Source organism: Drosophila santomea, chromosome 3R (genome assembly GCF_016746245.2).
Source record: "Drosophila santomea strain STO CAGO 1482 chromosome 3R, Prin_Dsan_1.1, whole genome shotgun sequence".
In the NCBI taxonomy this organism is placed as follows: domain Eukaryota; kingdom Metazoa; phylum Arthropoda; class Insecta; order Diptera; family Drosophilidae; genus Drosophila; species Drosophila santomea.
The window spans coordinates 5,357,822-5,381,197 of NC_053019.2; the positions used below are offsets into that span (position 1 = coordinate 5,357,822).

Genomic DNA, 23,376 nt, shown 5'->3' on the forward strand with positions numbered 1-23,376 from the left:
GCTCCCAGTGTTGAATAATTTGCATTAAATTAAAAGTCACCATTTATTGATAATATACATTTAATTAGAATTATCACAAACATAAATTGCATCATAAACTAAACTATTGCAAGTTACAAGTATAAATAGTTAAGGGCTTAGAAAAATATATAGATTGCAAGTTAATTTTTGGCACATTATCTTTGTTGTGATGGGGAAGCCATAAACCCAAGGCGAGTCTCCAGGAATGACCAGATGGGTGTTCCGTCCCTTCATCCCTGAAATGGAGAGGAAAATCTTAACGGATCGTATTAATAGCTCTATATAGAGTAGTGATACTCCAACCCCATAAGCATTCCAAGTGGCTCGCATCAATTGCAGTTTGATTGGAAAGACAATTGGAGAAGTTGCTCCCCCGGGCAAAAAACTGAGCCAACTGCTGGGCATAAATCACCATTAATTAAGTGTATGCGCCCCAATTGAAGTGTGATGCCGTTGTTGGCACAACAGCTAGGGGTAAATGGGTAACGAGCCACAAGGAAGATGTGCCAGACACCACCACTTTCTCCGTTAAGTGGCGCCCAAAGTGGAGCGCAATTAGAGCCCTGACATGGAGGTCCCACTGTCTTCCGGGTACTCACCACATGGCTTGCCTTCGGTCTTTGGCCTAGGAATGCGTGGCATACGTCACATTTAATACTCTTGGGCTATTGCTTTGATTTCCTCCGACTACCAAACGCTGCATTTCTTGTGAGGATTCATCGGTGATCCCAGAGGACAATTGAACTCCCGCGCAAAGTCAACGGAGTTCGAGAGCGTCCCAATAACCCGGAAACGACCCGGACTGTGGATGGCCGTGTTCAGCTTGTTCCGGATGGCCTCTGGCCGCATCGCTCCGCACCAAACCTGACCAAAGTTAAGGAAGAACAGCTGCGGTCCTGTCATGTTCAATCCTGGCAGGATCTCGTCAGTCACCTCCCTGGGATGCTCTTTCAGCCAGCGCTGGTACGCGTGGAAGGCCTGCCTCAGGCCTCCGTTGTCCGCGATATTCTCACCTGAAGTAAATTATTAGAAATCATTAATAAATACTCATAAAATGGTAAAATGTTTTGAAAATGTTGTGGGAAATTGTATCATAACCCAATACTAATATAAGCATGTTTACAATCAATTCATAAAAATAAAACAAGGAAGAACGCTATAGTCAACTATTCCCGACTATCATATACCCGTTACTCAGCTTGAGTGCGAACAAGAAGTTTGAATATTTTGTTTGGTTTATAGATAGAAATTGGCCAAACAAATAGAAAAACGAAACAAAATCAAAGTTTTTTAAATTTGTATAATTATTGAGATCTTGACGCTCATATGGACGAACAGACGGACATGGCCAGATCGAGTCGAATAATGATTCTGATTCAGAATATATATACTTTATAAAGTCGGAAAAGCTTTATTCTCCCTGTTACAAACTTTTTAACTTGAATACTACTAGTAATCATTTTTTGAAAGATTTTAGTGTCCGTAAAGTACTCTTTAATCTTATAATAAACAGCACCATATTTAGAATTTTTAATCAGATCGACTTACCCTGCGTACTCTCTCCATTTAGGACGATGCCCACCTCCTCGACAGTATAGTTGCTGTATTGGGCGATAATGCAGCGGGCTCGCTCGTCGAAGCCCCGAATCGAGGAGTCCGTCCACCACTTGTGGATATTGCCGTTCCGGTCGAAGAGCCTGCCCTTGTCGTCGAATCCGTGGGTCAGCTCGTGGCCAATGACTACACCGATGCCGCCAAAGTTCAGCGACTTGGGGAAGTGACGGTGGTAGAAGGGAGGCTGCAAGATGCCGGCGGGGAACATAATCTGGTTCTTGTTGCGGCTGTAATACGCATTGACGATGGCTGGAGCTGTCTGCCAGTTGGTCTTGTTGACCCTTTCGTGGAGCTTGGCCTGCTCCGTTTTGGCCGTATGAAGCAGAACATTCAACGTGTTTTCAAAATACTTTTCCGGATGGATTTCTATGCCCGCGTACTTGCTATTCAGCTCACCCGGATTGAGAATGAAGTCCGGATAGCCGATCTTCAGAGACATGGCGTTGACCTTTTCCTCCGCCAACTGCTTTGTGGTGGAGTCCAGCCAATCTGTGGTTTTAAGGATATCCCGGAAGGCCTGCTGCAGATCGTGGGTCATCCGCAAGGTGTCCCGCTTGCTGTTGTTGTCGAAGTAGCGACTCACGAACATGGAACCCACTGCCATGCCCATGTTGGTGTTCACCTGCGCGATGCACACCTTCCATCGCTGCGGACTCTCCTCGCGGCCAAAGAGTGCGTGGTAGAAACTCTGTTTGATGTCATCAAAGCGATCGTCTACGTTGTTGATCCTGTGCCGCACAAAGCGCCACATCATGTAATTGGCTACCGTTCGGGTGTCCGTTTCTTCCATAAGAGTTACCAGCTTGCTCATGTACTCCACCGCGTAGATGACCACTTCCTCGGAGCCCAGAACCTCGCGGTCTTGAAGACTTTGCAGGTAAGCTCGCCACTTGATTTCTGGAACCACTGCCTCTAGTTGGTCCAGTGTCATGCGTTTGTAGAGCTGGGCGGAATATGAAGATATGAATTAAGTCTTGTAGGTATTCTAAACAAAAAGGATTCACATAAACCCCTTTGATTTCTTGCTTAAATTAAAAATGATAAGTGTTGCATACTGCATTTGCCAAAAACATTAAAAGAGTACGATTGCTAGTTAGTTAGGATGGTACTTTTTGGAACATGATACAAACTTGACAAAGATGTGGCTTTAATTTTGCATTGCTCAGAATATAAATGTATTCAAATTCACATAATTTAAAGGGTTCTATCTCCAACACCAAAGATATGTTCTGAGGCCCTATATCTACGGTGTTTTGAATTTCAAAAGTTCTATAGGGCGAATTCGTATATGGATCCCTTCAACAGCACTTAGATAAGTTCTTGCAATTATAAAATAAAGGTCTTTGGAGCCACTCACCTTGGTGACATTGAGTCGTTGCTCCGCTGGAGCCGTAATCCCGGCCAGCTGCGTCTCGAACGCCACCAGCTCGCTGGCCACCCGCTGGGCGTCCGCCTTGGAGGCACCCATTTTGTGCATCACCTCGGCCATGTAGCGTTGGTAGGCCTGCAGGTACTTGGCGTTGCTCGGCTGGAGGAAGTACTCCCTGGTGGGCAGGCCCAGACCCGTCTGGTCAAATTGAACGATGTTCTCCTCGGAGTTCTTGATGTCCGCCCCCACCCACTGGACGATGAGGATGTCATTGTTGTAACGTCTTAGGGTGGCGGCCAGCACCTGCCAGTTAAAGTGGGAGTCGCTCCATTGGGACTCCAAGACTGGCCAGCCGCCCAGTTCCCGGATGAGCGTGTGCAGCGGTTCCAATCCTCGCTTGGCCAGCACCGCACTGTTCACGCATGACCGGTACAAATTCTTCGCTTTTAGCTGGGCATCGTGCTGGGGCTTTAGGAAATCGGTGGGCACATGTAGTTGCTCTTCGGTATCTGGCTTGTCCTTGGCTCTATCCTTCGGCAGGACACCAGGTGGAGCAGCTTCCTCCTCCTTGGTCTTCTCCCGTGGGGTTTCGATAAGGCGTTTCCTCTTCGTCCCGTTGGTATACCGCTTGTAGCGCACCAGAACGCGGTTGAGCAACTGCCTCTTGCTGACAATGTGCCGACGCAGACGTTCCGCAGTAAGTGCCGCAGGCTGGTCAGCTTCGCCCTCACCCTCGCCCTGCTCATTAAGCTTAAATAGAGTATTTCGCACGGGACTTTTTCGAGGCTCCGCTGCGGGGTGCACAGGGGTATTTTTCTCCAGGAGATTACGTAGCACCAGGTCCAGACTCTCACGCAGCATTTCGAAGGTATCGAAACCGGCCTTATCCTTGGGTATTGGATGCAGGCGCTCCCAGTTGCCGCAGGCGTACTTGTAGAAATCCACGCAGGGATCCACTTTATTGTCCATGTAGCGCTTCATGGTTTTGGCCTGGGTCATGCGAATGCCCTCCCGGGTGCCTTCCTCGTTCCAAAAACTCTGTAGAGCGGCGGTGGCTTCGCTAATCTCGGCACTGGTCTCCTCTGCCTGGCGTTCGGCCTCGCGACGCTCCCTTGTTTTGATCATCTCCAGCCAGTAGGGAGCTATGTCCTGGTAGCGCTTCTTCTGCCGCTGGTAGAGCTCCTCATCTAAGGGCTTAATGTCTAGGTCGATGCCGCTGCCGAGGCACTCGCGTGGAATTCCCAGTGGCAGGAAGGATGTGCGGGAGTCCTTCATCAGCGTGTTGCGCTCCTCCAACTCCATTGACTCCCCGTTCCCGTAGCGATATGGTTGGCAGCGACGTGCTCTCTCCGCGGCCAAAATCTGCAGTTGGGTCCGCTTGCCCGCCGGCAGGATGAACTCCTCGTTGATCAGGTTGTTGTAGGTACTTCCCTCCGGTAAAAGGGATTCGTAATCCTCCATATAGGAGGGCACCTCGGTTGGAGAGTTCTGCAGATTCCGCATCCTCTGCTCGTTTAATTGCAGCGCCGCCAGCATCCCGTCCAGCCGCATGATCAGGATGAGCACCAGGGTCAGCGGCAGCATTACCACTGGAAGAAGTAGAAGCAATTTACAGCAGGTCAGACCGGGACACCACTGCACCCGACCTGTCCGCTGATTAACACCCAGTCCGAGCTTTACGCTCCGGGCTTTAGCATTCACAGGCGAGCCAGGAGCCGCGGCTGGAGCTCCGTGAACCGAGGGCATCGCTAGCTTCAGTTGGCTATGGCGACTCATCCCACGAGCAGCCGTAATTGAGGAGCTCGCTGGCCTTTATACTTTAATTAAACGCAATTTTTCGCGAAACGCAGTTTGCCGAGCCGCACTGGACGTAACCCAAACCGAGAATGCCAAGCTGCAGATCGGATGCCGGAGGCTGGAAGCTGGAGACCGAAGACTATACTGCGGCCGAGTCGCGCTCGCATCGCCAACTGAAAGCGCCGCCCGGGGATGCGCAATCACGGCGCGCGACAAGCAATTGAGCGGCGACAGCAGCAACTAGCAACCAGCGACATCAGCCGCATCAGCCGCATCAGCAGCAGCAACATCAGTCGCAGCGCCATCAGCGACTACCAACTGGGAACATGCAATCGATGGATCTCCAGCCGCAGGGGGGTTGGGGGATTCTGCTTGGGGTGATCGTAGTTTCAAACAAAACTTATTCCGATCTTGGGACAGGAAATATCTGGTATTGCCCTACAGATACAGATACCTGCACTGATTTGACCCCTTAACCTCAATCGCTTCATTAACTCGCCTTTATATCTCAGTTAATCAACAGTAACGACTACAAAGCAGATCGTTCAAATATTTGTGTCATTATCACTGGACTAGCAATAACAAACGCGCCTCTATAGCAATTCCTACACAGAAAATAAATCAAGATACGCTTGGGCACAATCGAAATTAGATATTTATAAAATATATTATATTTGATTGATATTTGCATGTATTTCTGCATGTAAATATTTATTTATTAAATCAAATAGTTATGCATTTAATAATAATGGTTGCCCTCACGATTTGGGGGATAGTAGGTGTAGGTAAACTAAACTCATTTTCTCATAAACCACAATAAATTAAATAAAGCTAGTCAACACTTAATATAATATTATTCCATAAGGAAATGTTTCATCCACCTCATATTTTCTTCGCGTGCACAGCTGCAACCCAAGCACCTCCGCATTGACCTCTGCCAGAAGAGCGTCTAAATTCAATCAATTTAATTTAATTTCACAAAATAATTGTACACTCCGACGACGCACAGCTGGCCACGGGTTCCATACTCGAGTGGACTCGCTGGATCGGAACTAAGCTTTCGACTGTCAAAGAACCACAACTACAGCTACTACAGCTATTACAGATATAGCAGATAGTACAGATACGGATGCGTTCCCGTTGAAATCGCCCTTTAGAGGCTGTCAACAGCTCCCATAACTATACCATTTCGCTTTGGCCTGACCATTCAAGTGTAATAGAGATGGCGTCATTGGGCGCCACTAACTACTCCAGTCACACGTGTTTTTGGGGGTGTAATCCCCATCTGCGCGTCATCTGGTGTGCCACTATTTAAAGGGAATTAAAGCTCTGCGAGGCGTAACCGAAAGCCAAATTGGCCCTTCAGAGTGCGGAGGGTTCGGGTTAGTATTACAAGATTATGCGGGTAATTGCTGGCATGCGATGCCATCTAATGTGCCTAAAACACCCCCCTTCTGCCCCTGGCCACCTTACTTTGCATATGTGTGTATGTGTGTGGCCGGGGGATTGCCAGGGGGGTCAGGGGGGTCCAGGAGGTATGGCTTTTGTTCACGTCATGTATTTCAGTCTCATGAACACTAAACACGCAGGTGTATCTGTGTGAGTGCGGGAGTGGGTGAGGGTGTATCTGAATCTGTATCTGTATCTGTGCTTATGCTGCCGGGGGAAATGGCGATTGCTTCATATGCTAATTTTAGCCTTAAACCTTTTAATTAGCGACTATGACCGAGATTAGTCGACTCGTTGTCCATTTGTCAATCTCATATGCAGCAGAATGCCGCAGTGCAATGTGCAACATGTGTATAGGAACATGTGTGGGCTTTCGAAAGGGGGGAAATGGAAATGGCCTGCAGCCCCTACTGCAAATGTTATGCAATTTGCCAACGCTCGGATGGATTCTAATTTCAATTGGCTTTTGTGTTCACTTGATCTGCGGTTCAAGACCAACCCGTCGACGCATGACCCACTGAGCCAACATGCGATGCTGCGATACACAAACACACATTCGATTGCGGCATCAGGTTTGCGAGAGGTAAACGAACGAGTCGTGAATCAATCAATTGATGAAAATAAATATGCCCGGGGATCGAGTGTACTACGCATATAGTCGACGGATTGCATTTGGACGCGGTCGGGACTCGGGGGTAATGACTATTGAACTCGGGTTATCGACACTGGCAGATTAATTAACTTAACTAACTTAATCATTAGACGACAAGCAAAGGGGAGAAGGCTGGACGTCATTCATTTTCTAGATTTGTTTTGAATAAATGTACTTATTCTCGTACGCATAATTTTATTCAAGTGTATTTCTTGAATTTTCTAAATAGATAGTTTGCTAGAAAAGCTATTGATGTTTTTGCCTTTAATTGACACTGTATTTAGTATTTAATCTAACTAAAGCAGCCATTTACCTAGTTTTGCAATACATTTTTACTGCCATGGTGTAAAACATAGGCATCAAATTGTAAAACGAATTAAATTGTAATAAATGCGAGATAGAGAAATAAATACAAGAGCTATGAAAATAAAATACACATTAGGAGCAGTACTATGAAAATAAAATACACATTAGGAGCAGTACTCTGCACAAAAAAGATAAAAATTGACTAAGCCACGGAATTCCAACCAAAACGTTGACTACATTTCAAGAATAGAAAATCTTTAAGGCTACCTATTCCATTGAACCACTTTTTCTCCTTCCCCACACTTCACGAACAAGGATCCACCTGGATTTCCTTTTCGTTTGGATAAGGCAGTCGAAAGGACTTAAGCTAGGAGTGTCGTAAAACCAACTCACTTTATGGCCACTCAGGTTGCACCACACTTCAATACTTCAAATGCCTGGATCGCGGAATCTTTTTAATGGAGGAATATGGAGCACTGCCGCTGCTTGCGAAGTCGTTCTAAGACTGATTTGAATTGAAATCGTGGAACTGCGACGCTGCTACCGGCGTGCTTGGTGGTGATCCATCTGCTCGTTATCGCCTGGGGCTTTTACCACTGAGCTGTCTGCTGTTTTCCAAAGGGAATATTATGATATTGACTGGTGAGTGGCGACTGTAAGGGTCTAATTCCTGGTCGATCGTCATCAATGAAAGTGATTCACGGCCATTCACTTGTGCGCAGGAGATCGGCAGAGGCTTAATTTTACAATTTCAATGACATTTTTCGCAAAAACGCCTACTCAGACACTATAAAGTATATAACAAAGGGGGTCCCCTTAATGATCCTGAAGAGTCGTTAGCATATGAACCCAAATAAAAGGAAACCGTATTGTATGATACATGGATAAATGAAACACGATCACTTCTCATCTTAGGTATCGATTCGGCTAGTGGTCCAAATCAAGAATATATATACTTCAAGGGTCTACTACTACCAGTTACAAACTCATCAACGAGTCTAGTATACCACCTAACTCTTCAAGTAAGGGGTAAAATAAGTAGTGTACCCTTTAACATGCAAAAATAATACTAATTGTATACTTGAGATGTATGTAATTGATTGCCAATTGAGCCATTAAGCAAACATAAAACTTAAAATATAATTATCTATTTTATTTACATTTTAAATAATTTTTATTTTCTCTTAAAGTTAAAGTTAATTACTCGGAATATAATTGCAAGTGACATGTAGGTAGTTCACACATATAAAAAGCATGTTCATATCTGTGTCATTATAAAAATGCTAATTGAATTCATCAAACACAATGCGCGATTGACAACTCCAACTGGCAGTCGAGTAGTTTTATTAATTCAAAGCCCACGAGCATTGATTTATCGACTCACGTTGTTTGCTGTCGGCTGACAAGAATATTTCAATTACAATTTGATTGGCTAAGACCACACCTGAATAGGCCATTGTTAGTCATGTTTGCTTAGCGATGCCCTTTTCGTGCAATAAATAGTTTAATTGTTATCGGAGTGCCTTTTATGAGGGTCATTTAATAATTAAGGACTTTGATTTAATTAACGAGAGTGAAAAGGTGATGGCGTTGTTCGTGTGTGAACATTTTATGGGCAATTTTTGTATTTAGATTTTTGTTTACGACCCTAGTTTAGCACATTAAATATTCGTGGCGAGGTGAGAAAACCAATACATTTTTTAATTACATTACCATTCGCATGGGCCAATTAATTTTGGGCCATTGTATAACCATCACTTACGAATTTCGATTTCACTAATGCACTTCCACCAGCATTGCGGCCTCATTTATTAGTATAATTATTTGTGAAACACAACGTCAGCGTTGACAGTGGCCAACGTGTTGGCCAAAACTGAAAGCCGGCAAATAAAGCCGGCATTTTATTAAACGCTGAGACTGGTAAAACCCGAAAAATTAATGGGGGAAAATGCGACTGTGGCGACTATAAATTTTGCACTATCGATCATTGTCGGGCTGCGAGATAATTTACAATAAATCTGCCTCCGTTTCAGAATAGTTGGCCGAAAACCGAAAACTGCATTACAGCGACCGCCAGACAACATAAATGAGGATAATTACAATTGCACCCACAAGTGCCATTCGTGCCATTTTTGTTGCCTCGGACGTTTTTTTAGCATTTTTTTTTGATTTTTTCGCCCGGGAACAGAAAGAATTTTGATTGCATAAACACACAAAAACAAACTGCAACTTTGTGTATTGCAAATTGTCAGCAACGGGCATTCGTTCGAATGGAAATACTGAAAACCAAAATAAACACACACAAATACGAGTATAAAATCCAATATCCAAAAATTAGCCAAAAAAGAATTGCCAACCGTGCCAATTACAACAATAACAGCAAAAGCGAGAGGGTGCTCACAATTAGGAGACTCTGGAAATGGCCGTAAGTATTTGCCAACTCCTTGGTCGGTCATGTTTGGCCGAAATTAGTTGGTCAAGCGCTGATTTTTTTGGATTTTTGGCTACCCAGCCAGCAAAATGGTTGAGGTGGGGTGTGAAGCGGTGCGTTTCATGAGCCCAGTTCCTGCAGCAAAACAAAATCAATTAAAACGAATCGCTGGAGCAAAGTTCCAGCCAACTCCGACTGGCTCATTCATCCGTGACTTTGCACTTTGTCGGCGTCTACTATTGCGGCGCCTCCACTGCGGTTCCCTGGTCAGTACACAATGAACAAAATCTGGTTCTAATATCATCAATTGGTTGGAAAATAGTGTATACACTATTGTGGTGTCCCAGCTACATGATATATAATATTACTTATTAGATTTGCTTAGCACTTAAAAAGGCAAAAAAATAATAGCAAAATAAATCTGCTTTAGGTGCAGGTGTAAAACCAATGCGTTTCAAAAATAATTAAAAAAAAATTAATAGCGTTCTAAAAAACAATATACCTGTGGACTGTTGTGCACTGCCATCACATAGTTTCATCCGTTTGTCTGGCATAATATAAGCTATCATAACGATCTTACAAAAGAGCCATATTATTTTATGAGCAGTTAACATTTCATTTGGCCACAACTGCTTTCTGTGCAGAGTGTATGTTTTCCACTTACTGCCCTGCCGCTGTTTCCACTGACAAGCGGACCACCCGCCAGCGTTGCAATTCCCAACCGATTCGAGCTGCGCATGCGCAGAGGTGTTGCTGTGTTGTTTTTTTAGTTGAAAGAGGCTGCTGGTGGTTTTGCTGCTGCCGTCTGGCATTCGATATGCTTTATATTATTTTGCATGCCGACTGCAAGTGGCTATTGCTGTCGTTGTCCAAATTGCAGCAAGACGGGCTTGGGAAATTGATATGGAAATGTATCGCTTAACTAATTCCGTGCTTGAGAGAAATGCGGTGCTAAGGACTTGTGGCCAATTAAAGTTAGTTATTGCATAAAGCGAGATAGCTCAGGTTGGGAAATCTGTGTTTGTAGTTTAGTGGGCAACCCATAAGAAACTCAGTAATTGATTGCTAGTAAATATACAGGTATATTTCGGCTTGTCGATATTTACAGAAATGTAATTTCCACGAAACCAGTAAAATCTTGCATCATATACATGCAAATATTAAATATATTTTTACATTGTGTTCCTATCTAGGTTTGATTTCAATATAATTTCAATATAATACTTTACGAAAAACTAATCTTTGAATGTGTTTACTTTTATTTTATTTGACTATTTAACTTGCCAATTTTCCACGATATGAAAAAAATCTTTAAAATTTCCCCCTCGCATTGCTACAGCTATCTGGTAGTCGAGGCACTCCCGCTTCTTATGTTTTTTTTATTGACATCTGAGTCAACCCCAGAAAATTTGTGATTAAGATAGATATTATACCTTGATCCTAATATATGCAAAGAATAATATTAATTTCTTTCTTTTGGTCCCTATTTATTAAATGCGGTTACAATTCGCCATTGACACCAAACTCAGTTCGGAAATCATTGCTCCAAGGTTGTTTCTAACCAACACGTAATTTTCACGCAACTCGACATTCGATTGGATCCATGGCATTGACTTTCAACACGAATTCCCGTCTGGCGGGAAACTGCACAACTGCGACTGGTTTTATTCGGGGCTGTCCCTGAGATTGCGTATACGCAGTGGTGTGCGAGCACGCATGCGCCACCGGGCCGAGTAATTGGTGTGGTTGGCGGCAATTTGCCACACTTGTCACTAATGTGGTGAGCGTATTGCAATGCGGGCTGCCTCCGCTCGATTCAATTTATTTCCAATTGATTTGCTTTGATTGCAGTGGCAGTACAATCGTACAATTTTCCTGACGGACTTTCACACTTCGTGTGCCAACTTTTATATTGTGGTTGCGATTGTGCTAATCGATTGCGGCGGATTATGCAAATGGTATTGCAGTAATTAGCCAGTGGGTAAAGTTTTAAATGGCCTGCATCGGCACTTCCGAAGGATCTACAGAAGTAGTTGGCAGAATGAGCAGCAATTAGCCAGTAGACAAATTGCAGGACGCTTGGCTTTTTTATCGCCCTCTCTTTTTGTCTTTATAAAATCAAAAGCAGGGATAACTAACCGCCTGCCAGTCTGCGGTTTTCCTCGTTAGCTTTCCACTTTGCACTCTGCCCTTTTTATTTACGAGCTCGCCTAATTAGTTTTTAATCCCTTTCAGTGTCATGAACTTTGAGTCAAGTTGGCTGCAGTTCACGGGAATGTTGAAGCAGGTAGGATATCAGTTTCCCCACTTGTCCACTGTATAATTAGCCCTGAAACCACAAAAGCACCGAACCACTGACCTGCAGACCCGATCCATCAATTGAAAGTCTTGCTGTGCTGACACCGAACGTGACCTTTGTTACTTTGTTTCTCAGTTGACATCTCCCCGAAAGTTCCACTCATAGCGTGGATTTGAAAGTGAGACCGCTGCTGGGCTGTCAGATAGGCGATTTGACAGATGGATAAGAGCCCCAAAAGCGAGCCGTACTTGATTCGGATTCACATTTTCCCAAATATCGAATCGGACTTAATGCCAAAGGTCGACATTTTACTAACATTTCGAGCGGATGTCGTGGGCGTAGCAGGCGTGACCTTCATAAGTGGGCTATGAATAATGGAGGAGCGGAGCCACCATACACCGTGCACACTATACCTATCTACTGTACGTGTGCCGTGGCACGTGGCTCAATTTGAAAAATAGGGATTTGACAGGTTCGAGAAATGCGAGGGCTTCTAATCCCGGTTTGATGTAAGCATGAAATTGTTATGCCAGCAATAAATTACAGCCTGGGTTATCCTCTCACCTATACCAATGGTAGCTGTCCGAGGGCCATTTTAAGTTTTCGGGGCACTCCTTTTATGAGTTTGTGCATTTGAACAAAATAAAATAGACATCAGCGTGCAGCATTCTGGTACGTTTTATGACCCCTTGTTACGCTCCATCCTGGTTGTTTACTTTGTTGGCCAACTTTATGTTCACCCGGCTGACTGCACATGTTACCAAAAATCTGTGGGTGGTCAGCTTGGAGTTTTAAGGTCTCGTTTTATGCATGTGGGTTAGCTATGGATTTTCATGTCTCCCCATATCTTTATTGTGCCCGTTGGCCGGGTGCGCCTCCAAAAATTTTAAGTATTCGTTTGGCGCACTTTATGTCACGGGGTTGCGGCATGACGACGCGTTTGCGTTGCTAGAAAATGGAAATATCAAATTTGGCCATTCGTGACTGTGCGACGTTGTGGGCCAGGACACGAGTGTGTCAACTGCAGGAACCCGGTGCCAAGTGTGGGTGTGGCGAGGGTATCAACCTGGCGCCCAGCTGGTGAACCGACCACTCGCAGCAGGCCGAGATGTTGCAAGTGAACAGAAACCCGTTTGTGACGTGTCAAATTGCTTATGGCTGGAAGCCTGCCACGCTGTGCCTCTGACCAGTTTCAAACTGGGCCATTAGATCGCAGCAGATACCGCTGAGAACCCAAGCCCATTACCGCATCTAAACCCTCCCACGTTGGCCAACTAGGAATGAATCTGCGCAACTGCAGCTACCACTTTGCAGCGGCATCCCAAAGCAAAACTCTGGCTCTGCCCGTTGCCAATCCATCATTTTGGAAATTTGCAATTTAATTTTCTGTTGGCTACGCCCGCAGCTTTGGGTTGGTTAACCCCACCAGCATTCTGCCAATTAGCTTGGGTCCCCCCATGTGACAAATGCCAGATACCGATTTATACACAGATGTAGATACATATACTTAAAGATATGGTTGCGCCCCACCTGGACTCGGTTCATTCGTCAGCTACACCCTAATAATATGTTAGCCAAAGTCCCTGGTTATAATTTTCATAATTCCACGTTAGGGTGGCCCCTGTTCGCGAAACAAAATTGAATTGAATCGCCAAACACTCAACACGATTCGAAGTCAAATACCGAACAGTATTATAGTTTCAATCCAATTCGATTAGTGTTGTTGCAGCTTGCTAGAGGTTTTATCTGCGGCAATAATTGAAGCCAATTAAATTCATAAATTTTAATGATTTATTTGCCTCTGCACGCTTAGTACATTAAATTAATTATTGAATGGCAGCAGACAGGGTGTTTGTATACATTCTTTTAGGGGCAATTAAAGCTGGGAAGCGGAAACTTACGGAATCTTGCAATAGAGTACTAAGTACCAAGTGAACCTACTCTACCACCCTGTAGCCAATAAATGCTCGATTCTCGCATCATAAACTTATTTGTCTTATGGCCACAACTGGCGGACCAATTAACATTTGTAATTCACCGCAAATATTCGAAGCAACAGTTTGTAGTTTTGTGTAAGAACGAAAAAGCGCAAAAGTGAGGCAAAGAACGAAATCGACCAATGCGATTGCTATTGCCGTTGCCTTCAATTAGCCATTTCCAAGAGGGCATTTACACCCCGATTGCATCCGCATGGCCGAAAGGCACTCAACGCTTCACTGCATCCACATCGCTGGGCAAACCAGGGCATACCGTCCGGAACAGGCAAAACCAGCTAATAGAAGAATTTCAATGCCAAAATGGTACGATGGGACGAAATCGCGGATTTCATGGCCATCTTATTGTATATAACATTTTAAACACTTACCAACTTTCGCCGACTTTAATGAATAATTTAAGAAACCTGATTTCCATTTTTGGTAAAAGATAAATGAACACTAGCGAACACATAAATCTATTTCATTACCTGTTAAATTTTTTTTTAAGGAACATGTTAGTTGGTGAACATATATTTTTTAAGGAGTTTTTAGACTACAGCCTTACCGTCTTTTGGCCAGTTGATGCGTGACCAGGCTAGAAGGCATGGGCGATGGTGTTGCCAAGCTAATTCCGATTGCAACTGGTATTGGCCAAGCCAGTTTCAGTTGTGAAACGTCATGAAGAATTTTATTGTCTTGCGGGCAGGATTTTATATATTAATTACAACTAATTGCCCCGACTGGAAACGGACCACGCTTCATTTGCCTAATGGCTTCGCTGGTCGCAAGTGGCCAGCTACTGCCACTGAACGAGTGTTATAAAACACCACCACCCGCTATCCATCTTAATTATGTTGTTTAACAGTTAGTTCAATTAATTGAACATGATTTAGCCATCCACGTATGCAATCGGAATCGAAAGACAACCGATTGCACCCTCAACACCTGCCCACACGGAGGTAATTCCGATGCAGATGCAAATGTTCTTTTTCGGCCCATAACTGTAAATAACAGCAATTGAATTAAGGCTGAAATCGAGCAGGCAATTTATGGGAAAACATCTATGCGGCTTGCATCCAGCCCTGATTTGCATATATTCAAATGGATCAAAAGGCAACAAGTACCTGTAAAACTAGAGGGGGGCTGCCCAACCTACGTCTACTTGAAAGTTTCTTAGCTCTTTGCAATTGCTTGGCATTCCCCGAATCTTAAAATCCACAATGACTGCAAAAATAGAGAACTCTGGGAACTTGCAAGTGGTACAAAATTGTTTTTAATATTTTTTATTTGAGGGAAAGACAGTTTGGCATTGGAACGTGCTAAACAAACAATGAGTAAGCCCAAAAGGGAAGCACTGAAAAAAATTGGGGTAATATTTTCAAAACAAAAATTCCGAAATATACTTCATATTGTAATATTGTCTAACTATACTAGTTTCCTTTTCAACCAATTTTTAACCAAGTCAATTAAATTATATTGAACGATTTAGATTTTGATAGCATTTAAAGAATTAAATTTAAAAATACACTTCAGCATGGCTGCGCATAGATTAGGAATGCATTTAGATAAATTGATTCTGATTGCATAATAGGCGTTATTAACTGGTAATTAGTTCATTTTCACCCAGATACCGATCACAATTCATATGCCCGACACCCGACCAGTTGCGTTCGCACGGAAAGCCAAGACCATAATTACAGACGCCGCTCGCAAATGGAGCTGGATTGGATCGGGTCGGGTCGGGTTGGAACTGGCTGAAGGTGGGCACCTCGACAATCCACAAATGTGTGGATTGCACTTGAGCCAGTCAGGCATTCAGGCATTCAGGCAGTCGGCCCACAGCTGTCGACAGTGGGCCGAGCTAATAAAATGAAAACAAAAGTGGCACCGGCAAAAAATATAATTTATAATGTTGCGCATACCGCAAAAATGTCAAACACGCCCCAAACTGATCGCCCGCCCGCGCATAAAAACAACAACAGCACATGCGGGTTCAAAAGAGCAGTTTGAAGTTGGTTTATTCAAATTAAATTGGTGGCAGGCAAAGGCAAACAAATTAAGTTGCCGATACGAGCTCGAGAATATGGAGTGTGCCATATAGCCTATATATACCATAGGCATATAGCCACACGCTCTCCGGATTCCGCTTATCGAATGCAAATAATCAAAGTTAGCCGGGGTGCAAGCACTCATTACATTGCAACAGACAAGAGAGGTTCACTGCTACACTTGGAGAAAAAATTGAATATTCTGGAACTACGAACAGATATGGAATCAAAATTTATTAATTCATTTTAATAGGTTTAATTGTGTGATACATTTTTATACCCGTTACTCGTAGAGTAAAAGGGCATACTAGATTCGTTGAAAAGTATGTAACAGGCAGAAGAAAGCGTTTCCGACCATATAAAGTATATATATATATTTTTGATCAGGACCAATAGCCGAGTCGATATGACCATGTCCGTCTGTCCGTCCGTATGAACGCTGTGATCTCAGGAACTACAAAAGCTAGAAAGTTGAGATTAAGCATAAAGCAGCGCAAGTTTGTCGAATCATGCTGCCACGCCCACTGTAACGCCCACAAACCGCCAAAAACTGTCAGTGTTGAAGACCTCCTTCGCACTTTCACTAGCTGAGTAACGGGTATCAGATAGTCGGGGAACTCGACTATAGCGTTCTCTCTTGTTTTTTTTTTTATTAATCCGTAAGTTCTATTCAAAGAGTTAAAAAATGCTTATACAAAAGCTATTCCCTCGAAATCTATTTCAAAATCTTTTTTTATTGTTTTCTTAAACATCTAGGTTTCGACAAATATTTTTTCCTTAAAGGATTATCCTTAGTTAAGGGTAGCTCATTAACAAACAAAAACAATAATTCGGTTTATTTTTTTTGCGTATTGTAGAATCTTGATTTTCCAAGTGCACTTGTGAGTGCAACATCTAGATTAGCGGACAGCAAAGAAATGCTGCAATATGTGGCAACCACGGTGGCCAAAAGCGTATAGAAAATACATTTTGCTGTCTTTTGTTTTCCGCTTGCTTCTTTGGGCAGTGCTCTCGTTTTTCTTATTTTTAATTTGCAAAGTGTTCGTTTCGTTTTCCGATGCAGTTCAATGATTAAAGAGGCAAACGCCCAGAAATTGGCCAGCTCACATTTCGTTATGGCCCCCGTTGGGGCATGTTGCAAGCGGTGGGTAAGAATTTTTTAATTTGATCGAGCGGCGCGCTTGGGGCGGGGCTTTTGGGCGTTTTTTGGAAAGGCATTGAGCGATAAGATCGGCCCAATCCCGTGGCCAAATAATGAGTGCTAATTGTCCGCACCGCACCGCGGAAGTCAAAGAGGTAGCCCCCCAAGACACCATCAAATAAAATACATTAATCGCCTAATGTTGAAGCCCGGTTGAAACCAAAACCGGCAATTAAATCGCGTTGAAAGCAAGGTCATGGCAGCTGTGAATTTTTCTATAGTGACAAACGCAGCGAAGAAAACGCACCAGCAACATGTTGCCGGTGCAACTGCACGTCAGCAACATGATGCAGTGTCGCTCCATTGCAATGGAAGCGATTGATACACATTCTTCGGCTGCGATATCCACTTCGGCTCTGGCCAAAACCCGCTTCGAGCCCCGATTAAAGTTGTAATTCGATTACTCTGGAACTGGTACCACACATTGTTCTGCGCTTGCTCTCGTTGGCTTTTGTTGTTTGTCCGATATTGCTGGTGTTGCGGTGTTTTCGCTGCTGTTACCAATGTTGCGCATGCGCCGGCGTCTCAGCCGGAGTCTCGGCTGCGGTGTCTCTGCTCCCAATCCGCAATCCCCAGTCTCCGGTCTCTCCGGTCTCGCCGGTCTCGGGCGGTATATATTAGGGCCGCCAGCCAGCAGTCAGCACAGTTCGTTAACAGTCCTAGTCGTGGTTCTAGGAGGTTCAACCAGCGTCCAGCGACCAGTGCCTGTGCCGTGTGTCGTGTGTAGTTAGTTTTCCGCTTTCGTCAGTGTGTCCCCGAAACTCCTTTTCGAAGCTCAATCTTGTGATCTTAGCTAAAATGAAGCCATTCGTAAGTATGCGCCCTGGGACCGAAAGGATAACGCCGAGCTAGAGGATTAAAGTTATAAATAATACCAATGGCTATGTGTAGGGAATTGTGAGGAGTAAAGGATATTTATTTCCACGTTTTACAAAAAAGTGTTTCACGTTCTTACATGTGGCAGTAATGTAGTTTTCTTGGAGTACAACCATAAAAGAATACAAAAGTATATAAAATTGATTGTTTCTTAATATCTTGAAATGTTTCATTATTTAACAATTTAGTTCATTAAAATCGTAGTTTAAAGGAACTACCAAAGTCCTTAGCCGCCCAGGCTTAGCTAGATGACACATAAATAGTACAGCTGCTTGTTTAGTTTCGATCTTTGCGATATGTTAATCCGTACCCAAAGAGTAGTGTGCATACCACACCAAATGATTAAATTGGATTTTGACAGCCATTCGAAAAGTAAACACCAGCATGACAGTGACTTGCCATTAAATTTGAATGCATTCCTGGCATTCTTTTAATCTGTCATAGCGCAATTGGCTTAAAATTAAACTGGCATTGCTTCTGTAAATTCAATTTAATTCGCTTAAGTTCCGCTCCGAACAAAGTGCCACCTGTTCGTCATGCTAAGCGAACCACCCAGAAAACCATCAGCTGCCATCGAACTCAGTGCGAAATCCCGTTGATAAGCCGTTGACATGTTGCATGTCAGACAGTTTATTCAACCGTTTTTCCACCACTTTCTGCCCCACTCACCTGCTGACACATAATATGGTACATAATCGCGCCGCATGCGGTAATATCTGACTGACTGCATATCTGGGAATCGAATCTAACGGTTGCGCTTCGCGGCTCTGAAAAGCGAAACGACTGGAAAAGCGAATCCAGGAGAAAAGCGAAAAGATGGGCGTGTGGGGCAAGAAAAGCGAGAGGAAAACGCTAGCGCAAGAGCAAGAAAAGCGAAAAGCCTGTAATTAGGTTAGCAGAGGCGGCTTATAAGCTTCCACTGAATGACACCTGCGATTAACGATTTTGGGCGGTGGCTACCGCACGAGTAATTATTGAGCAGTCACATAGTCCCACGTATAACACCTTTTGCACTGCGAGAAACATGTATACACTTTGTTTTGATCATTAGAAGTATTCAAACAAATGAACGTATACGAGTTTTTTAATTATAATCCCACAGAGGTACAGTCAAATATTATTGTATTCTTACCTAAATTATGGCATTTTCATATGCCTCAGTTTATTTTCATAAAATGTGAGATACACAACTAATATGTCTTTCGTAAATGCATCACATTTAAATGTCTTAAAAATGAGTTAAGTTACCACACCGCTGTTTGTAATTTAACATTTAAGAAAATATATTCAACACCAACCATAATTAAATCAAATTTTCCATTTTTATTCAGTTTATTACCGCAGCGTTGCTGGTCTCGACGGTGTCCGCCTCGTGGCACGGAGCCGTCTCCACACAGTACCAGCACCTAGACCCGCACAGCCACACCTACTCCTACGGATACGCCGATCCCAACTCACAGAAGCACGAGACGCGCAGCCATGACGGCACCACGCGCGGGTCCTACTCCTATTTGGATGGTCATGGTCATTTGCAGTCGGTGTCTTACACCGCTGATCCGCATCATGGCTTCAACGCCGTGGGCACCAATCTGCCTCAGGCTTCTCAAGTTCATGCCGCTCCCGTCTATGCCGCCGCCCACGCCCATGGCGCATATTCTCCTTACGCCCACGGACCCATCCACATCCCGGTGCTGACCCACGGAGGCGTCCCCGTCGATACTCCCGAAGTGCAACACGCCAAGGCCGCCCATGCCGCTGCCCACGCTGCTGCCGCCCACAATGCCGGAGGACACCACCTGTACAAGCGCTCTATCTACGGCGGAGGATGGGGATACGGACAGGCCGCCCATGTGCCGCTGACTCATGGAGGTGTGCCCGTTGATACTCCCGATGTGCAGGCCGCCAAAGCCGAACACTATGCCGCCCACGCCAAGGCCCTGGGTCAGGTGGCTCATGCCCATGGAGCTCCTGTTGAGACGCCCGAGGTGCAGCACGCAAAGGCTGCCCACTTCGCTGCCCATGCTGCCGCCCGTTCCGGACATGCCGTTGCCCCCATCAACCACGGTGCTTATCACGTGCCCGTAATCCACAATGGAGTGCCCGTCGATACGCCCGAGGTGCAGCACGCCAAGGCCGCCCACTACGCCGCCCTGTCGCAGGCCTCCGCCCACGGAGGAGCCTCGCACGGATCCTGGGACGATGGCAGCTACGACGGACGCTGGGAGCAGAGCCACAGCAGCCACAACAGCTACGCCTCCGGCTACGCGCACAAGGGCCCCATCCACATCCCGGTCATCCACAACGGCGTGCCCGTGGAGCCTGCTGAGGTGCAGCACGCCCGCGCCGCGCATCTGAATGCGTTGGCCGCAGCCGGACATGGAGCTCCCGCCAGCCATGGTGGCTACTACGGCGGCAATGGACACGAGGATGATGGTCAGTACCACGCGCACTACGATCACTACTAAGTGGCCAGCGGTTGGCACTTAGAGTGTCTAACTTCCGATCGACGACGAGCATCTCTATACATTCTGACTAACCGAATACCGAAGCCAGCGTAGCGTATGCGTAACTTTGCATTGCGTACTCGCACGCCAGTGCCACTTTTATGCAGCATTCGCAACTCTCTGTCTTTCTATACATCTATCTGTTCTATGCTGTTGCTATATCTTAACCTCTGCCACAAAAACACGGAAAACTACAAGCGACTACACACGGGAGATTGAAGTGCTTCGCCGGAAGCCTTCCTTGCCCGCTGGGGTTTGACCGACTTGGATTTTTGATCCAGTCACAGCACACACATTACCTTCCTACATACTTCTATCTGTACTACGCCTTCTCTTTATTCCTCTTCCTCCGAAAATCTATATCTATAATCTTTATTCCCCTGATACTTCGATTGAGAAACGCTGTATGAGTATGTTGTAAATAACAGTTGTAATTTTTATGTATCCGACCAGATATAGATCTATATTATATATGAACCTGCAAACAGACAAATAAACTGCAAAAATGTATTTGATCACATTTTGAAGTGTTTGGATTATTCGTTGGTATTGTGGCATTGAGAGTTGGAAATTAAATATTGTTTTCAGCGACCACCAGGATGCAATGTTAACTTGCTTTTTAATCATGCTTCTAAGCATGCAGTTTCCCTACATCAGCATAAATGATATATTTCTTTTTTAATTTTTAACATATTTATGGAAATTATTGACGTTTTTCACACAATTATTTAAAACAGAATATAAAGCTTCTACACAAAAATAATAAAAACGTATTATTCTTATTAGACTGTAAGTTTATGCATATTAAACAAACTTGTTTATTTAAAGTAGTTGAAACTTTTTATACCCGTTACTCGTAGAGTAAAAGGGTATACTAGATTCGTTGAAAAGTATGTAACAGGCAGAAGGAAGCGTTTCCGAACATATAAAGTATATATATTCTTGATCAGGATAAATAGCCAAGTCGATATGGCCATGTCCGTCTGTCCGTCTGTCCGTCTGTCCGTATGAACGTCGAGATCTCAGGAACTACAAAAGCTAGAAAGTTGAGATTAAGCATACAGACTCCAGAGTCATAGACGCAGCGCAAGTTTGTCGATTCATGTTGCCACGCCCACTCTAACGCCCACAAACCACCAAAAACTGTCAGTGTGGAAGACTCTCCTTCGCACTTCCTCTAGCTGAGTAACGGGTATCAGATAGTCGGGCAACTCGACTATAGCGTTCTCTCTTGTTTAATATACTTGTAATATTAATTAAAAGGGCATCCAGTTTTACGGCTTGGCCTTAAAAGGGAAGGGAAATTCCGTTTACTTTAAACTCTGTCGCATATTTCCCAGTCTCAGGTCAACTGGCGCACCACCCAGAACAACCACCTAAACCACTACTGGTGCCGCACAACTAGCACCACCCACCAATCCACCCACAGTGACTGCATTGAAAGGAACATAAATATTTGCAATGCAACGATTGAAATTTGCATAGCCCCATGCATATACATATGTGTTTGTGGGTTCCTTGTTGAAATGCCCCTGTGTGGGCCGGTGGGCGGTTTGCTATGTGGGCGTGGCCTTTGAATCCCCACCAGGAAATAGCTGCATGTGGCACGACACTGAGAGCGAACAAACAATCAATCAATGCGGTATGAGTCCTGTATTTTTTGCCCAGCCGCCTGCAAAATTGTGTGTCTTATGCGGGGAATGTGTCACTCGACTTCGGGTGACTCGAACTATTCGAATACTGAAGCTTGGCAAACAATTTGAGTAAATAGATTTCCAGGCATTTGTCAAGTTCGAATGAATGTGCCCCAATAAATGTTCGACGAGCTGTGGTCTCTTGACTCCAAGTTCAACCTTTCGGCCCAATCGACGACCTTGAGCCAGGGAGGGGCTAGTTTATTTCACAGGCAGGCTGGTAGCTAATTAAAAATTAACAACTCCTGGCCGGCACGCAAAGGTCAGTCGGCAGGTGAAAGTGTGGGCAAGGATTCTCAATTTTCCATTTTCCACGCATAAACAAAGGGGCCCAGCTCGAGTTATCGTAAATTATGGGACGTCGTTGGGGATGGGTCGCTTGCCATTTAATTAAGCATGCATTGGCATTTCGATTTACGACCAATTGTCGGCTAACGGTGGCAATAAGTGAAATCGTTTTTAAAAATATGCGACCTTGTGGGGCAGGTGGGGCTCAGAGTCTCAGTTTGTTTCGATCCGGTTACTGACCCGGCAGTTAATTTAATTACACGCCAAGCAGAACATAAAAGCCTCAAAATGGTTCGAATTACCCGCCGAATTGTGTTTATCTGCAGCTCTGAGTATTTGGCACTCAGCTAAATCGGTAGTCTGACCAATTGGCCAGCAGAACCCGCAACCGAATCCGAATCCGAATATTCACCTCGATGGAACCACTGCCCATTTGGCCGCAAGTGTTGGGGCGTGGTCGCAGGTTCCAGCCAAAAGTGAATGTGCAACGGCAACATTGCTTCCAACTAATTTCGAACAACCAATATTATTGCAAGTGTTAGCGTTGATTTGCACTCGCTTCTTATTCCGAGCTTTCAAAAATTTCATTCCGTTTGAAGAATTGCATTTGCATTTGCCCACCAGTTAAGCAAACCAATCGAAGCCCCTTGTGGTTTCTCGCCAGAATTGTTTTGGCCAGTTGTTGTGTGTGGCATTTGGCCCAGCGCTTAGGGCCTGGATTTCTGGCTTTAACTGACACAGCTGTTGGGTAAACACAAAACTTTAAGCCAGCACAATCCGAAAGCGATTTCGGGCCCTGCTACTCTGACGCTCTCTAGTCTTTAGTCTGGTGGGCGTTGCACTGGCGTCGA

General features: G+C 44.6%; 2 protein-coding genes across 4 annotated transcripts; one reads left to right on the forward strand and one right to left on the reverse strand.

Annotated features, from left to right (window-relative positions):
* Positions 1 to 42: 42 nt before the first annotated feature.
* LOC120452709 (neprilysin-4) lies at positions 43 to 7,924 on the reverse strand. 3 transcript variants are annotated; one of them, XM_039637073.1, is made up of 5 exons: positions 7,602 to 7,924; positions 2,993 to 4,593; positions 1,570 to 2,578; positions 621 to 1,034; positions 43 to 257 (listed from the first exon to the last, which is right to left on the reverse strand). In XM_039637073.1, coding segments are annotated over exons 1-4 (2,937 nt in total). In that variant the 5' UTR covers positions 7,603 to 7,924; the 3' UTR covers positions 43 to 257; positions 621 to 708. The 3 variants fall into 3 exon arrangements, with proteins under 3 accessions (XP_039493007.1, XP_039493006.1, XP_039493005.1); XM_039637072.2 differs by lacking the exon at positions 7,602 to 7,924 and having other exon boundaries at positions 43 to 276; positions 2,993 to 5,017; XM_039637071.2 differs by lacking the exon at positions 7,602 to 7,924 and having other exon boundaries at positions 2,993 to 5,013.
* Positions 7,925 to 17,797: 9,873 nt separating this feature from the next.
* Positions 17,798 to 21,063, forward strand: LOC120452915 (histidine-rich protein PFHRP-II). The gene is made up of 2 exons (XM_039637378.2): positions 17,798 to 17,973; positions 19,371 to 21,063. Exons 1-2 carry the CDS (start codon positions 17,962 to 17,964, stop codon positions 20,502 to 20,504), a joined length of 1,146 nt encoding a protein of 381 aa, XP_039493312.1. The 5' UTR covers positions 17,798 to 17,961; the 3' UTR covers positions 20,505 to 21,063.
* The last annotated feature ends 2,313 nt before the right edge of the window (positions 21,064 to 23,376 follow it).